The 15,284-nt window shown below is 36.9% G+C and overlaps 1 protein-coding gene across 1 annotated transcript in view; it reads right to left on the bottom strand.

Annotated features, from left to right (window-relative positions):
• Positions 1-9,330: 9,330 nt before the first annotated feature.
• The window catches only part of ZFYVE16 (zinc finger FYVE-type containing 16), a 63,797-nt gene continuing 57,843 nt past the window's right edge, over positions 9,331-15,284 (bottom strand). Inside the window, exons 16-18 of the mRNA XM_037731508.1 lie at positions 14,923-15,028; positions 13,918-14,085; positions 9,331-11,448 (exon numbers count right to left, since the gene is read on the bottom strand). Coding sequence (XP_037587436.1) covers positions 11,290-11,448; positions 13,918-14,085; positions 14,923-15,028 — 433 coding nt within the window. The 3' untranslated portion in view covers positions 9,331-11,289. The remainder of the gene's footprint in view (positions 11,449-13,917; positions 14,086-14,922; positions 15,029-15,284) is intronic.

The raw sequence follows: 15,284 nt of genomic DNA, 5'->3' as shown, positions 1-15,284 counted from the left end.
CGCGCCTTCCCGCTGTGCTGGTGTTGCCAAGCGCTCCTCGGACCGATTTCGGAAGGCCGCTGTAGCTCTGAAGACAACGCTGCGTTAGGGAATACTGCGGCGGAGGATGGAACTCCGATTGAAAGCAGTTGTTGGAGTGGGGTACGAATTCCAAAGCTGGATATATTTTCCTTTAAATGTTAGTAATATCTTAAAAGGATGTGGAATCGTTACTGATAAAAATCAGTGTTTTTGGCCCGGCGCGGTGGCTCATGCCTGTAATCCCAGCACTTTGGGAGGCCAAAGTGGGCGGATTGCTTGAAGTCAGGAGTTCGAGACCAGCCTGGCTAACATAATGAAACGCCGTCTCTACTGAAAATTTAAAAATTAGCCGAGCGTGGTGGTGCGCGGCTGTAATCCCAGCTATTCGGGAGGCTGAGGCACGAGAATGGCTTGAACCTGTGAGGTGGAGGTTGCAGTGAGCTGAGATCACACCATTGCACTCCAGCCTGGGCCACAGAGCAAGACTGTCTCAAAAAAAAAAAAAAAAAAAAAAAAAAAAGCTTTTTGCACAAGATTACCGAGCTAATAACTTGAAGTTTTCTCTCCCCTATTTTGTCTCTCTACCAGCGTTCACTCAGAAAAACGCTCCCAGCAACTGGGTTCTCCCATCCATTGTCTTTCTAGCCCTCCTTAACTCCTGACTTTCTGAAGCCAAACTAGTGATCAGAATTAGCAACAAAGGGGATTTTCAGCCACTGTTACCAAAAGACGCAATCTGCCAGCGGTAGAGCTAAGATAACTATACATCACCTGACAGATAATACAAAGGGAATTTATTCTCACCCAGCCTTTCAGATAAAATATTTTTCATCACTCCAAAGCAATCACTCTCCATTTACTCCCTTCCCACCCCCAGACAACAACTCATCTACTTTCTGTCTCATGAATTTGCCTATTCTGGAATTTCATGTAAACGGAATCACAGACTATATGTTTCATCTTTTGTATCTGGTTTCTTTCACTTAGCATGTTTTCAAAATTCATCCATGTTTTAGCATGTATCAGTACTTTCTTCCTTCTTATGTTGGAATAAATTCCAGTTTGTATATACCACATTTTATGTGTGTCCATTCAACAGCTGATGGACATTTAGGTTGTTTCTACATTTTGTCATTTATGAATAATGCTGCTATGAACATTCATGGACAAGTTTTGTGTGGATGTATATGAGCACATTTCTGTGTACATATCTGTGTACATACCTAGGAGTGGAACTACTTGTTCATTTAGTAACTCTGTTTAACTGTGTGAGGAACTGGCAGTTTTGCAAAGCAGCTGTACTGTCTTTCATTCCTACCAGCAATGTATGAAGATTCCAATTTCCCCACATCTTCACCAGTACTTGGTGTTACTGTGTTTAATTATAGCCATCCTAGTGGATAGGAAGTACTACCTCATTATCTTGATTTGCATTTTGCTGCTAATAACATTGAGCATATTTTCAGGTGCTGATCGGTCATTTATATATTTCCTTTGGAGAAATGTCTTCTCAAATCCTGTGCTCATTTCAATTGTGAGAATTCTTTATATAGTCTTCATACAAGTCCCTTAACAGATAATTTGCAAATATTTGCAATATTTTCTCCCATTGTGCAGGTTGTCTTTTCACTTTCTTGATGGTATTGATTGCAGTACAAGTCTTTCTTTAAAAACTTTTTTTTTTTTTAAAGGAGTCTTGCTCTGTTGCCCCAGGCTGTAGTGCAGTAGCATGATCTTGGCTCACTGCAACCTCCACCTCCCAGGTTGAAGTGATTCTCCTGCCTCAGCCTCCCTAGTAGCTGGGATTACAGGCATGTGCCACCACGCCTAATTTTTGCATTTTTAGTAAAGATGAGGTTCACTATGTTGGCCAAGGTGGTCTCAAATTCCTGACCTCAAGTGATCCACTTGCCTTGGCCTCCCAAAGTGCTGGGATTACAGGCATGAGCCACTGTGCCCGGCTGTCTTTTTTTTTTTAACTCCAGGGGTTCAAGTGCAGGTTTGTTACATAGGTAAACTGTGTCATGGGGGTTGTACAGATTATTTGTTGTACAGATTATTTCATCATCCAGGTATTAATCCTAGTACCCATTACTTGTTTCTCCTGATCCTCTCCCTCCTCCCACCCTCTACCCTCCAAAAGGCCCTAGTGTGTTGTTCCTACTCTGTGTCCACGTGTCTCCTCATTTAGCTCCCAATTGTGAGAATATGCAGTATTTGATTTTCTGTTCCTGTGTCAGTTTGCAAAGTGTTTATGACATATTGGTCACAATATTACTGCAATATTTTAATATATTTTACAATAACTGACTCAATTAAAATTCCTCTTCACTGTCCATATTTTTAGAGCTGCATACTGAAGTTTGAGGCATAAAAGGTTATGTCTGATATTTGCTTTAAAATGCTCCAGCAAAGAAATAATGGGATGGATCTTCATAATAATAATGGGATGCAGAAGAGGCAATGTGGGAGATCAGTCAGGATGATTGGAAAGATTGTGAAATTGTAGAATATAGTCACAAATCTTCTTGGAAGGCTGAGAGGTTTGCATAGTTTCAGTAGAAGTTTCAGCTGAAGGCAGCCTAATCCCCTTTACCTTTAGTGATAAAGAAAAGCAAATAACTAGGGAATGCGGAGGAGTTTATCTGAATAACTTATTTACTCATATGGTCCTAAAACCAACCTTTAATCTTTCATGGGCCAGATGGCTCTCTCAGGGGGAGGGCAACCAGAATTATCACCTGCAAATGGTGTTTTCTTTAGGCCTCAAAACCTGGCCTTTAATTATTATCCATAAGTGTGTTGACTCAGAGCCTCTGTTATTAAATCTATACTAAATAAATGCCTAGAGTACCAGTTGGTTGGGACTGTAGCTGTGATCTCTCTCAGGAGTATCTGTAAGTAGCCACAGACCCCCAGCCCCATCTTACAGTGAAGATTTGTGTTTGAGTGAATTTGTTCGTCTGTCACTGGGTCAGGGTATGCCGGTTGGACTCTGACAAGCAAATCTTGATAGTGTTGACTCTGAGGATTGTTGTAGGCTGAGTATATAGATTTTAATCCTACTATTTCCTTTACTTTTGAGTGTTTGGAAATTTTATGGTAAAAATAAATCTAATTACTTTTTTGGCACAAAACAAGGGTTTTATAAGTTAAGGGTACATACTGCACTGGGTAAAGAATATAACAATTAGAATGTGAAACACAGGCCCCAGTTTGAGTCTGGGGCTGATTTTGGTGACATTTAAATAGGAATAAAGGTCAGGCACAGTGGCTTACACATGTAACCCCAGCACTTTGGGAGGCCGAGGCAGGAGGAGGCCAGGACTTTGAGACCAGCCTGGGCAACATAGTAAAACCCATCTCTACAAAAAAATAAAAAATGAGCAAAGTGTGTTGGCATGTGCCTGTAGTCCCAGCTAATCATGAGGCTAAGATGGGAGGATTACTTGAGCCCAGGAGGTTGAGGCTGCAGTGAGCTGTGATCACACCACTGTACTCCACCTGTGCCACAGAGTGAGACTGTGTCTCAAAATCAAAACAAAACACTACATGAACACAGCTTACTTCATTTTCAAGAGAGTCCTAGTAGCTAGAAGGTTTTCTCTTAAATTCCAATTTCATTTCTAGCTGTGTGACTTTGAACAGATTACTCTCTCTCTCTCAGCTTGGTATCTAGTCTATGAAATGCAATAATAAATCACAGGGGAACTGGGCGCAGTGGCATACAGCTGTAGTCCCAGCTGCCCAGAAGGTTGAGGCAGGAGGATGGGTTAAGAACATAAGTTCAAGGCTGTAATGTGCCATGATTGTGCCTGTGAATAGCCACTGCACTCTAGGCCTGGGCAATACAATGAGACCCTGTCTCAATAAATAAATAAATTAAAAAATAAATTATAGGGTAATATTCCTTTTTCTGAAGTTTGCTTTGTCTGATAGCAACATAACCACTCCAGCTTTGTCCTGTTTTCTTTTTTAGTGTTTACATGGAATATCTTTTTCCATCCTTTTACTTTTTAACCTGTGTGTACCATTGTATCATAAGTAGTTTGTATAGATGGCATATAATTTAGGTTTAAAAAAAAATCCAATCTGGCCAACGCAGTGGCTCACGCTTGTAATCCCAGTCCTTTGGGAGGCCAAGATAGGCAGATCACTTGAGGACAGGAGTTCAAGACCAGCCTGGGTAAAATGGTGAAACCCCATCTCTACTAAAAACAAAACAAACAAAAAAAATTAGCTGGGCGTGGTGGTACATGTAGCCTGTAATCCCAGCTACTCAGGAGGCTGAGGCAGGAGAACCACTTGAACCTGGGAGGTAGAGGTTGCAGTGAGCTGGGATTGTGCCATTGCACTCCAGCCTGGGTGACAGAGTGAGACTCTGTCCAAAAATAAAAAGTCCAATCGCTGTGTTTTAATTGCCATATTTAGACCATTTACATTTAATGTAATTTTTAGTTATTTTAATTTTAGAGACAGGGTGTGGCTTAGTGGCCCAGGCTAGAGTACAGTGGTATGATCACAGCTCACTCCAGCATCAAACTACTGGGCTCAAATGATCCTCCCACCTCAGCTCCTAAGCAGCCAGGACTATAGGTGTGCACTACCATGGTTGGCTAATCTTTTATTTTAAATTTTTTGTAGATACAGGGCCTCAGTACATTACTCAGTCTGATCTTGAACTCCTGGCCTCAGGTGATCTTCCTGCTTCAGATTCCTAAAGTGTTGGAATTATGGACTTTAGCCACCACATCTGGCCTAGTATAATTTTTGATACAGCTGGATTTAGGTCTACCATTTTATCATTAATTTTCTTTGTTGGTACCTTATTTTTTTACACTTGTTTTCCTTGCTGACCTTATTTTGAATTATTTATTTTTCCAAATTTCACTTTATATGTTGGCTTTTTAAACATATCTCCTTGCATAGTTTTTTTTAAATGGTTGCTCAAGAGATGATCATTACATACCAAACTTTTTGTAATCTAATTAGAATGTTTTACCACTTTAAGTGAAATACAGAAACCTTACCATATAGGTCCTTTTACTGTCCCCTCGGTTAGGATGCAGTTTTCATCTGTATTACATCTATATGCATTGAAAATCCCATCAGATAATGTTATAAATTTTTTGTTTCAGCAGTTAGATATATTTTTACAAACATATAACTCTATTTGGTTTATCCAGAGATTTGCCATTTTGGTTGCTTTTCCTTCTTAGCAATCATCTTCCTTCCCCATGAACTTCCTTTAGCATTTCTGTTAATGGAGCACTACTAGCAATAAGTTCTTTCAGCTTTCCTTCTTCTGAAAATGTCTTTATTTTGGCCAGGCATAGTAGCTCATGCCTGTAATCCCAGCACTCTGGAAGGTTGAGGCAGGCAGATCACCTGAGGTCAGGAGTTCAAGACCAGCCTGACCGACATGGTGAAACCCCATCTCTACTAAAAATACAAAAAAATTAGCCAGGCATGGTGGCACACACCTGTAATACCAGCTATACTTCTTAGGAGGCTGAGACAGGAGAATTGCTTGAACTGGGAGGCAGAGGTTGCAGGGAGCTGAGATTCTGCCACTGCGCTCCAGCCTGGGTGACAGAGTGAGACTCTGTCTTAAAAAAAAAAAAAAAAAAAGAAAATGTTTTTATTTCATCTTCTTTCCTAAAGAATATATTTGCTGGATAAAGGATTCTGTGTCAACAGTTTTAGTGCTTTTTTAAAGCACTTTATAAATATTGCTCCTCTGTCTTGGCCTCCATGGTTTCTGATGAGAAATCTGCCATCTCTGAAATCTTTGGTTCTCCTGTATACAAAATGTTTTCTTCTGGTTGCTTTCAAAATATTTTCTTTACACTTGGTTTCATCACTTTGATTATGATGTGCCTGGGTGTGAACATTTTTATGGATTTGCTGTGCCAGTAAACCTGCTTTAAAAATAATGCTATGTAAATGTATGTAAATATTTGTGTTTTGCCAAATGTTTGGAAGTTTTCAGCTATTATTTCTTCAGATATTTTTTCTTCCAATTGTTCTTTTTGGATTCCTAAGACATGAATATTAGACCGTTTGATATTGTCCCACAGATCCCCAAAGGTCTTTTTTTTTTTTTTTTTTTTTTTTTTTTTTTTTTTTTTTTTTTGAGATGAAGTCTTGCTCTGCTGCCCAGACTGGAGTGCAGTGGCACAATCTGGGCTCACTGCAATCTCTATCTTCTGGGTTCAGGAATTCCCCTGCCTCAGCCTCCTGAGTAGCTGGGACTATAGTCGTCCGCCACCATGCCCAGCTAATTTTTGTATTTTTTAGTAGAGATGGGGTTTCACCATGGCCAGAATGGTCTTGATCTCCTGACCTCATGATCTGCCCACCTCGGCATCCCAAAGGGTTGGGATTACAGGCATGAGCCACCAGACCTGGCCATATTTTCAGTTCTAAAATTTCCACTTGATTCTTTTTATAGCTTCTATGCTGAGACTTTTAGCTTTTCATTTATTTCAACAGTGTTTACCCTGACTTCATATATTTCCTTTGGAAAAATGTCTTCTATGTGGAACATGATTAAAATAACTAGTTTAATGGCCAGGTGCACTGGCTAACGCCTATAATCCCAGTACTTTGGGAGGGCCACGTGGGCAGATCACCTGAGGTCAGGAGTTTGAGAACAGCCTGGGCAACATGGTGAAACCCTGTCTCTACTTAAAATACAAAAAAAATTTATCTGGGCATGGTGGTACACACCTGTAGTTCCAGCTACTCAGGAGGCTGAGGCAGGAGAATCACTTGAACCCTGGAGGCAGAGGCTGCAGTGGGCCAAGATTGCATCACTGCACTCCAGCCTGGGTGATAGAGACTGTCTCAAAATAAAAAAATAAAATAACTAGTTTAAGTCTTTTTCTGATAATTCTGACATTCGGGTAACCTTAGAGTTGGCTCTTGTTCATTGTCTTTTTCCTAGAGAATTGCTTATGTTTCACTAGTTCTTTGTCAAGTAATTTTGGATTGTTTCTGGGATATATTTGGAATATTACGAGATTCTCTATCCTGTTTAAATCTTTGTAAGAATGTTTTTGTTTTGTTTTAGCAGACCATTAATCCAGTTAAGTTTCAGAGCACATATCCTAGCCATTTTTTTGGTGGCTGTGGTTCTATTGTTAGTTTTCACTGCCTTTTTTGTTAACCTGTTCTTTGGCCCAGTTGTGCACCATCTAGTGGCCAATCTGAAACCTGGACAGTGGTCTGCACTGTAATTCAGTGTTCAGAACCTTTGCTCAGCTGCTTCTGGTCAGTTTCACACATACACAGGTTAGATGATACCAGGATTTTATTCACAGATTTAAGGGTTCCTTTTCTTCAGTTCCCTCCTATTTGTGATCTTACCTATACTCTGGTTTCTAGAACCCCATTCTTGGTTTCTGGCTAGAAAGTCAGGGCTTTAGCCTCCCTACACCATTGCCAGTGTTCTGTCCTGCAATGTCTGCCGCTAGAGCACCAGGGGGAAAGGAAGAGTGATACCTTTTTACTGCTGCTGGATTGACGTAGAGCAAGGAAAGTCCAGAATGTTCCAAGTCATTACCCATGGTTCCAATGGTGGGGAGGTGGGTCTTACTGCATCTTTCCTGAGGCTCTCTTAGAATAGTGCAATTAAACTAAAAAGCCTCCAACCTCCTTTCTGGTCCTCTGACTAGAGAGAGCAAATTGTTCCTTGGACTCCTTTTCTGTCAGCTAGTATTTTCAATTTTCCTGTTAAATGTCTTACCTTTTTTAAAAATTTGAGACAGGGTCTTGCTCTGTTGCATGATCACAGCTCACTGGAGCCTCAACCTCCTGGGCTCAAGTGATCCTCCCTCCTCAGTGCCCACGTAGCTGGGATCACAGGTATAAGCCATCACACCTGGCTATTTTTTAATTATTATTTTGTAGAGACAGTGTCTCCCTATGTTGTTGCTCACTGTAGCCTCAAACTCCCGAGCTTAAGTGATGCTCCTGCCTTGGCCTCCCAGGGTGCTGGGATTACAGGTGTGAGCCACTGCACCTGGCCTTATGTGTCTATGTGTAGATTTTCTAGTTTATTCTGTTTGGGATTTGTCTGGCTTCTAGAATGTGTGGGGTATATCTTTCATCAGTTTTTAAAATTCTGCATTCTATCTAAATATTTGCTCTATCCTATTCTTGCCTCTCTTCTCACAGCTAATGAAGCACATGTTAGAACTTTTCACTGTATTTCTCTTCAGGTCTTCTGGTTTTTTTTCCAGCTGTTCCATGCCGCATAATGGATAGTTTCTTCGGAGTTATTTTCCAGTTTTTAAACTACTCAATTGGCTGTGTTCTATTACATTTACTTACTGAGTTTTAAAGCGCAGTTTTTATGTACAATTCTTGCAATGTTTATATTCAGTTCTTTTCCAGATTAGCTCCACAACTTTTTATAGTTTCCCATTTCCTGCAAGTACGTTCACAAACCTGCCTTTATTTCCTTAAACTAAGAAAACATCTCTAATACCTACGTCTGTGAGTTTGTTTTCATTGCTTCAAGTAATTCTTGCCTCTGGAATCTAGATTCCTTATATGCCTACTTAATTTTTACTATACATTACTAGACATATTTGAAAAGTAATTTGAGGCCTACAATGCAATTACTTTTCCATGGAAAGGATTTACATTTTATTTTCTCTGTCACCTGGAGGCATAACCAGTATGGGAACACCTTAAAGGAAGTTCAATGCTTAGGATTCTTTAGATCACTAAGGCAATTCTAAACTTGCCTATTCTTTTACATTGGTTCTTCCATCTCTGATTCATTATCATTTTAAAGGTGAAACTATTTGGGGCTCTCAGCTTATTGTGTGAAGGGTCTTCTGTTAGGTTCACGTATATGGGCCTTGAACTTTGATTTCTGTCCCCAACACTCATAAAGGTTGTCAGAGTAGGGGCCCATGCTCACTTCTCTTATGCTCTTTACTTTTGGACTAGGCATTCCTTATTGTCTGGAAAAGTCTCTTTGATGTTTTAAGATTATTCTTGTATTTTAATCAACAGGAACATGATGTAAATATCCTAGCACGCAAATTTCAGAAACAGGAAGTTTCCCACAATTGCATCTTTGTTCCTACATGGCCAAATCCTAATCTTTCTCTTGGCATGCTCTGCACTTAAGCACATACTACTTGTGGCATGGAATCCATGAATGTTTATAAAGAACCATGTCTAATTCTGTCAGAACAATTAATCGCTTTAAAAATTTTTTGTTTAAAAACCTCGTAAAGTGTTCTGCATGTATCAGGTATACAGACACACAAAATTTGTTGAATAGCTGCATAAAACAAATGGGCTAGATTTTACTTCATATTTCAAAATTCAGAGAAAGAGACTAGTATTAAAAGATAAGCCAAAAATAGATCATTGCAGACTGAGTACAAAGAACGATTCTATTTTTTCACTCTTAAAAAACTAAAATTTCGAATTAAGTACCAATGACCAAATAAGTAACAAACACATTCAGAAACATACTATATATACATCTGCAAAGAATACTTCAAAATGTGCCTCCAAACTTGAGGCACATCATTCCAAATTTTATTGAATGTTGAGATTTTACGAAAACAAATCTAAAGCTATCCCATCATGGAAGAGCCCTGCACCATTTGGTTATTTTAAGACTGTGCAATTACTTACATGGCACAATACGTACACTATATTAAGAAAACATAAATTGGGTTTTCATCTTACACCATTTCAATAAATTTCACAAATTATAACAGGTTGCCATTTTATTGAATATCTGCAACACTTTACATTGTTCATGAAGTAGCCACTTTCAGAAGGCTGATATCCTCCTCCCAATTGTCTTTGGCTAGTATTATAGATGTGATTCAGTACAAACTATATGCCCAAACTGATGAACATTCTCAGTCTCTCCTAGCTTGAGACCTTAAATCCTGAGTTATAACTCTGACTTGATCTTCAAGTTGAGATGCTTCATAAATATTTTTCTTAAAACAGGGTTATTTAGCATAGTTTCTTTTTCTTGAAATATATGAGTGTTTTTGATACAAAAACATATGTTACACATAAGAATGTTTAAAGCATCAAAATAATGATTAAATTTTTTATATAACTTAAATGACAGGACTACAATATGCTCCCCTTTTTTTGCTGTTTGAAGTAAAGAGGAAAACTCTGTAACAATTTCAAATACATAGAATTTAACTTATGTTAATATCCTGTTATAAAAAATAACTACCATATAAACAATTTAAAATATGCAAAAGTAATTAGTTCATTTAAATTTATACTTATACATTGGTGTCAATGAAAATATGCGGAGTTGCCAAAAAATATCTAAGGATTAAAGTGGAAGTAAAAAAACCTGTTTCAGGCTTCATTTATTGCTACATAATGTCTACTTCAAGGGTCATCTGGCCTGTCGACAGTCACACTCATAAGTGGTAAATACAATGGTATACTTTGGAAGAAAAGGAGGAAAAAAATAATGTACTATGATACAAAAATATTGCTTATATACAAGTTATTAAAGTTTTATAAAACACATTCAGAATAATATGTTCTTGCTATAAAAACAATATACTTAAATATAGAAGCAAAAAATCCTGAAGCACCCACATTATTTTAAGATCCATTTAATCAGGAAAAACTATATATATATGGATATATAATACATATATATGTATAATTTGAGAAGAAAAAAGGCAAATTTTTAATCTAAAAAGAGTTTATCTAATTATGGAGGTAGGTCTCCACTCCAATTATACAAATAAGTTATCAGCTTTATTCAAAGAATTACAAGTCTAAGATTTCAAAACTGGTTTTTGTGCCACTGAAATACAATTTTGACAGACTTTAGAAACCAGTATTCTAACTGGCATATACACAAAACAGACATTTCCTTCATAAGGTTACATCTGAAAAGAGCCTTCATTAAAATCATCATTGACATAAAGAGGTATACCTAAGTGCAGATACTTTGGCTTAGCATTTAAATAACACAGTAAATGCTACAAATTTCTTAAAAGAAATCCTTGTCTTTTTAGTACTTAAATTAATTGTAAAGCTTCAAAAATCATGGATCTTTTAAACTTTTAGCTATTTAAATATTGTGCTAATGATTTGAAAAGCTCATTCCTGCCTAAGCGCAAAGCTTACGTGTTTCAAAAATCAGACATATTTATACTTTTAGTGTTTGTGGCATTTCAGCTTTAGTGCTGGAGTTAGTTTTAACAAATCAGGTTGCAATATATAATATGGCTCAATCTTTCACTAAAAAAGATGTTCTATAATGAAAAACACTAATTCTATTTCTAATGGTAAACTAGAGTTGGAGGTCCCACCATGGATCACAGGTATCAGAGCACTATCAAGATCATTTAGATAACGCTGAGGCAGAAGTTGACCTTCAGATCCTGCCTGAAATTCAACCTGGAAAAAAAAAAAATCTTAATAAGAAAATGAGTAATCTTGTGAATGTAGAATCTAGCTCAGAATGTGAATATAAAATAAGTGAAATACTTAAAAATATCAGTTCAAGCATGTTAAATATTTGATATATTTATAAAAAGTATTCTACATTCTCCTGTATTTCCTTTATCCTTCTACTACAAAAATTATAATTGCCCCTCCCCATATATCATAAAGATAAAATTGCCTCTATGTCATACTTTACGTTTCTCTAAATGAACACATACACAAATTGGAGGGATGAGGCTTTGAAGAACTTCTGATATTAAATTAAAAACCCCATGGTATTAAAAAAAAACTCCTTAAAATATTTCAAATTTGTTATTGCAATAATATTTAATATTAGAATCTAATGGTGCAAATTACATTTTAATACAATTTGACTGAAAAAATTCACAGTGCTTACTCAAATAACAAATAGTTACTGGATGCTTCCTTGAAAAGAGGGCTTTTAATAGTGAGATAAAAACAAAACCCCCTTTCCAGTAAGAACTATGAGCAAAACATATCCTGGCTGGAGAATAGCAAATCTACAACACATGAATTCACCCATGTAACCATTCTAATGAAGTCTTGGCTTTGAAAATCTATACTGGATGTTGGAAAGAGTTACTTGGATGTCGAAAAGAGAACTTTCAGTGCAAATCTTTTAAAGAAATAAATATTCCTCCTCCTAAAAAATTCAGAATATTTATTTTCCTAACAGATTTAAACTGAAAGTTCAAAGAAAAACAAATTGTTTTTACATGCAAGATAATCATCACTCCTTGTTAAGAGAAATATACATTAAAATAATACTGGGGCCCAGGCATGGTGGCTCATGCCTATAATCCCAGCACTTTGGAAAGCTGAGGCAGGAGGATGGCTTGAGACCAGGAGTTCAAAACCAGCCTGGGAAACATAGTGAGACAGCATGTCTTTAAAAAGTAGTAATAATATTAATAATAATGTGATATTTTCACCTATCAAATTGTCCAAGTTCGAAAGTTTGATTATATACTTCTTTGATAAGGATGTGGGGGAGGCCAGGTGTGGTGACTCACACCTATAATCCCAGCACTTTGGGAGGTCAAGTGAGCAGATCACACGAGGTCAAGAGTTCAAGACCAGTCCAGCCAACATGGTGAAACCCCGTCTCTACACAAAAATTAGTCAGGTGTGGTGGAGTGTGCCCATACTCCCAGCTACTCAGGAAGCTAAGGCAGGAGAATTGCTTGAACCCAGGAGGCAGAGGCTGCAGTGAGCTGAGATTGTGCCACTGCACTGCAGACTGGGTGACAGAGCAAGACTGTGTCTCAAAAACAGGATGTGAGGGTTTGGAGGGGAAAAGCTCTCACATATTGCTGGAGGAAATATATATAAATTGGCATAATCTCTATTTGGGATAATATGGTAATATCTATTGAATATATATACTCAGGCCTGGCAATTCTATTCAGAATTTTTTTTATAGATATATTTACACTTATATAAAAGCAAAATATTGTGGACAACCTAAATGTCTATTGACATATATCAAACATGCATGGATAACTAGTTAAATTATGGTACATTTATATAATCAACTACTATGCCACTGTTAAAAAGAATATATACTAGTATTAATATCTTTAGGATATATTAAAGAGGTAAAAAATATGTAAAAGAGGGGAGATGAAAAAGGAGGATGCACATGTATTTGGTTGTACATGCATAAAATGACAAAGAATACTAAGAATTCTTGAGTAACACTGATTGGCCAGAGAAGGAGGATAAAGGAAGTATGGAGGTGAACTGATCGGTTGATGTCAACAGTAGGGAAGATATTTCCAAGGCTATTGCCTTTATACACCTCTCTGGGAACCATTTACACTGTAGTGTGGAGTTATTATCTCCAGAATCCACCAGTTACATAGAATACAGTGTGAATGCTGCTATGTGGAAATGTTCAGTGAGGTGGTCCTGGTATATATACACTTTTAGGTTTTAAGATTTTAAATCAGGTACATATAGAATCTAGTCAGAATAAGTAAATTTAAAAACCTATCTATAAGGCAGGGTAGTCACGCGGCAAGGTTCAGCAAACTATGGCCTGCAGGCCAAATTTGGCCCCACGGGGTAAACAGAATTTCTCTGGAACACACCACACTCATTTGTTTACCTACTTTGAATGGCTGCTTTCCCAATATAATGGTAGTGTAGAGTAGTTGTGAAAGAAACCATACTGCTTACACACTGTCCAAAATAGTTACTGTCTTTTTACAAAAAGTTTGCTGACCCTTGTTGTGGAGATTAATACAGATACTGTATGTGAAGTGTATAGCACACATTTAATGCTCAACAAATTTTCATTCACTTCTTTCATCCCAAAATAAAAGGTTGGAGAAAAACTTGATTATTTTAATATGCAATACATTCATTTCAAAAATACATCACAAAAGCACACCTCACCATATCAGTGTCAATGGAAACTCTGAGTCCAATTTTATTCATCCCATTACTCTTTAGAGTTTTCAGGTGAGGGCACAGCGCAGCACTACAAGCCATGGCTATTTCTTTTGCAAACTGATAAGAAGTTGATAAAATAGATAAATCCTGGTCCTTTAGAAAGTAGAACACCTGAAATGTATTTAATTAGGAAACAAGTCATGATTAAGATTAAAAGTAACTTTTAAATGCAACAATTGCTGCTTTCAACTTTAATTAGATTCCAATGTAAAGTGCCATGAAAATCATTAGTTGTGAGAATTCTGTATCAATAGCTTGATCTGTATTATTAGTAAAAACATAAAACCAAAGGTTATGGTAAATATGGAAATGGCTCAGCTATTTGTGCCTAAAGTTAGTTTGTAGCAAGGAAAGCCTTGTTAAAACAGTATAAGTGTATCCTGTAAGAACATCTATATGAAGGTAAGATAAAACAAATGATATTCCATTGTGTCTATATTCTCTGTAGGTTCTATTTTGTACATGTAATAAAATCACAAAGAATGCTTAAGAAATAAATGTGAGGGGGAATAAGGTGGTAGACTAAGGAATTGGGAGTCTATAGTTTTGTATCCTCTAATTTAAAAAAAAATTGGAACATAAAAAAATAACTTTCATATGTGAATGCTGATTATAAATTAATGACAATATCTTATTTTTTGTAAAATATGAGGAAAAGGAAAATATGGTCAAATAACATAACACAGTCCAAAGATGGCAATGCTGCCAACACTTGACTGTTAGCTGGGAGGCAGTACCACCATTTGACAGCCTGAACTAACCCTATGGAAATCCAATTCTGGTGTATAAAAGTCTGGGGTGGAAATGTGCGTGTCTCAAAGTGTAGCATAAAAAGTATAAGCTTCACATACATATTTAGAGGTTGAGTATGCATAATCTCCAAATTCAAAGAACAAAAACATATTGAAACACAGCATGTAAAAGGAAGGAAACTTCTTTGTTAGTTACCTCACTACATTTTACAATCTTCTCATCACTTTCAAAATCTGCTTCCAGTTTTATTTTTTCACTTGGAAGTCCCTGTAATGATATTCCATCCACTGAACTGATAACACTACCAAATAAAACATAATAAAATAGAATTATTAGCACCAATGTGCTTTTTGAAATAAATCATTAGATTTGAACAGATGAAATGAGGGAAAAAATATAAAAGAACGTATCTCAATTATACACAAAATAATTAAATCTGTAGTTCATATTCATTTACCAAGATTTCTTGATTGTGTAGTAATCTTTTTTTGTTCCATCAATAAATTATATCTCCTTTCTCATATGTTCAATTCAGACCTGAAGTTTAAAATACCTTA

This window comes from Cebus imitator, unplaced genomic scaffold, assembly GCF_001604975.1.
Source record: "Cebus imitator isolate Cc_AM_T3 unplaced genomic scaffold, Cebus_imitator-1.0 Scaffold16, whole genome shotgun sequence".
Classification (NCBI taxonomy): domain Eukaryota; kingdom Metazoa; phylum Chordata; class Mammalia; order Primates; family Cebidae; genus Cebus; species Cebus imitator.
This window is presented reverse-complemented; position numbering and strand designations above follow the sequence as displayed.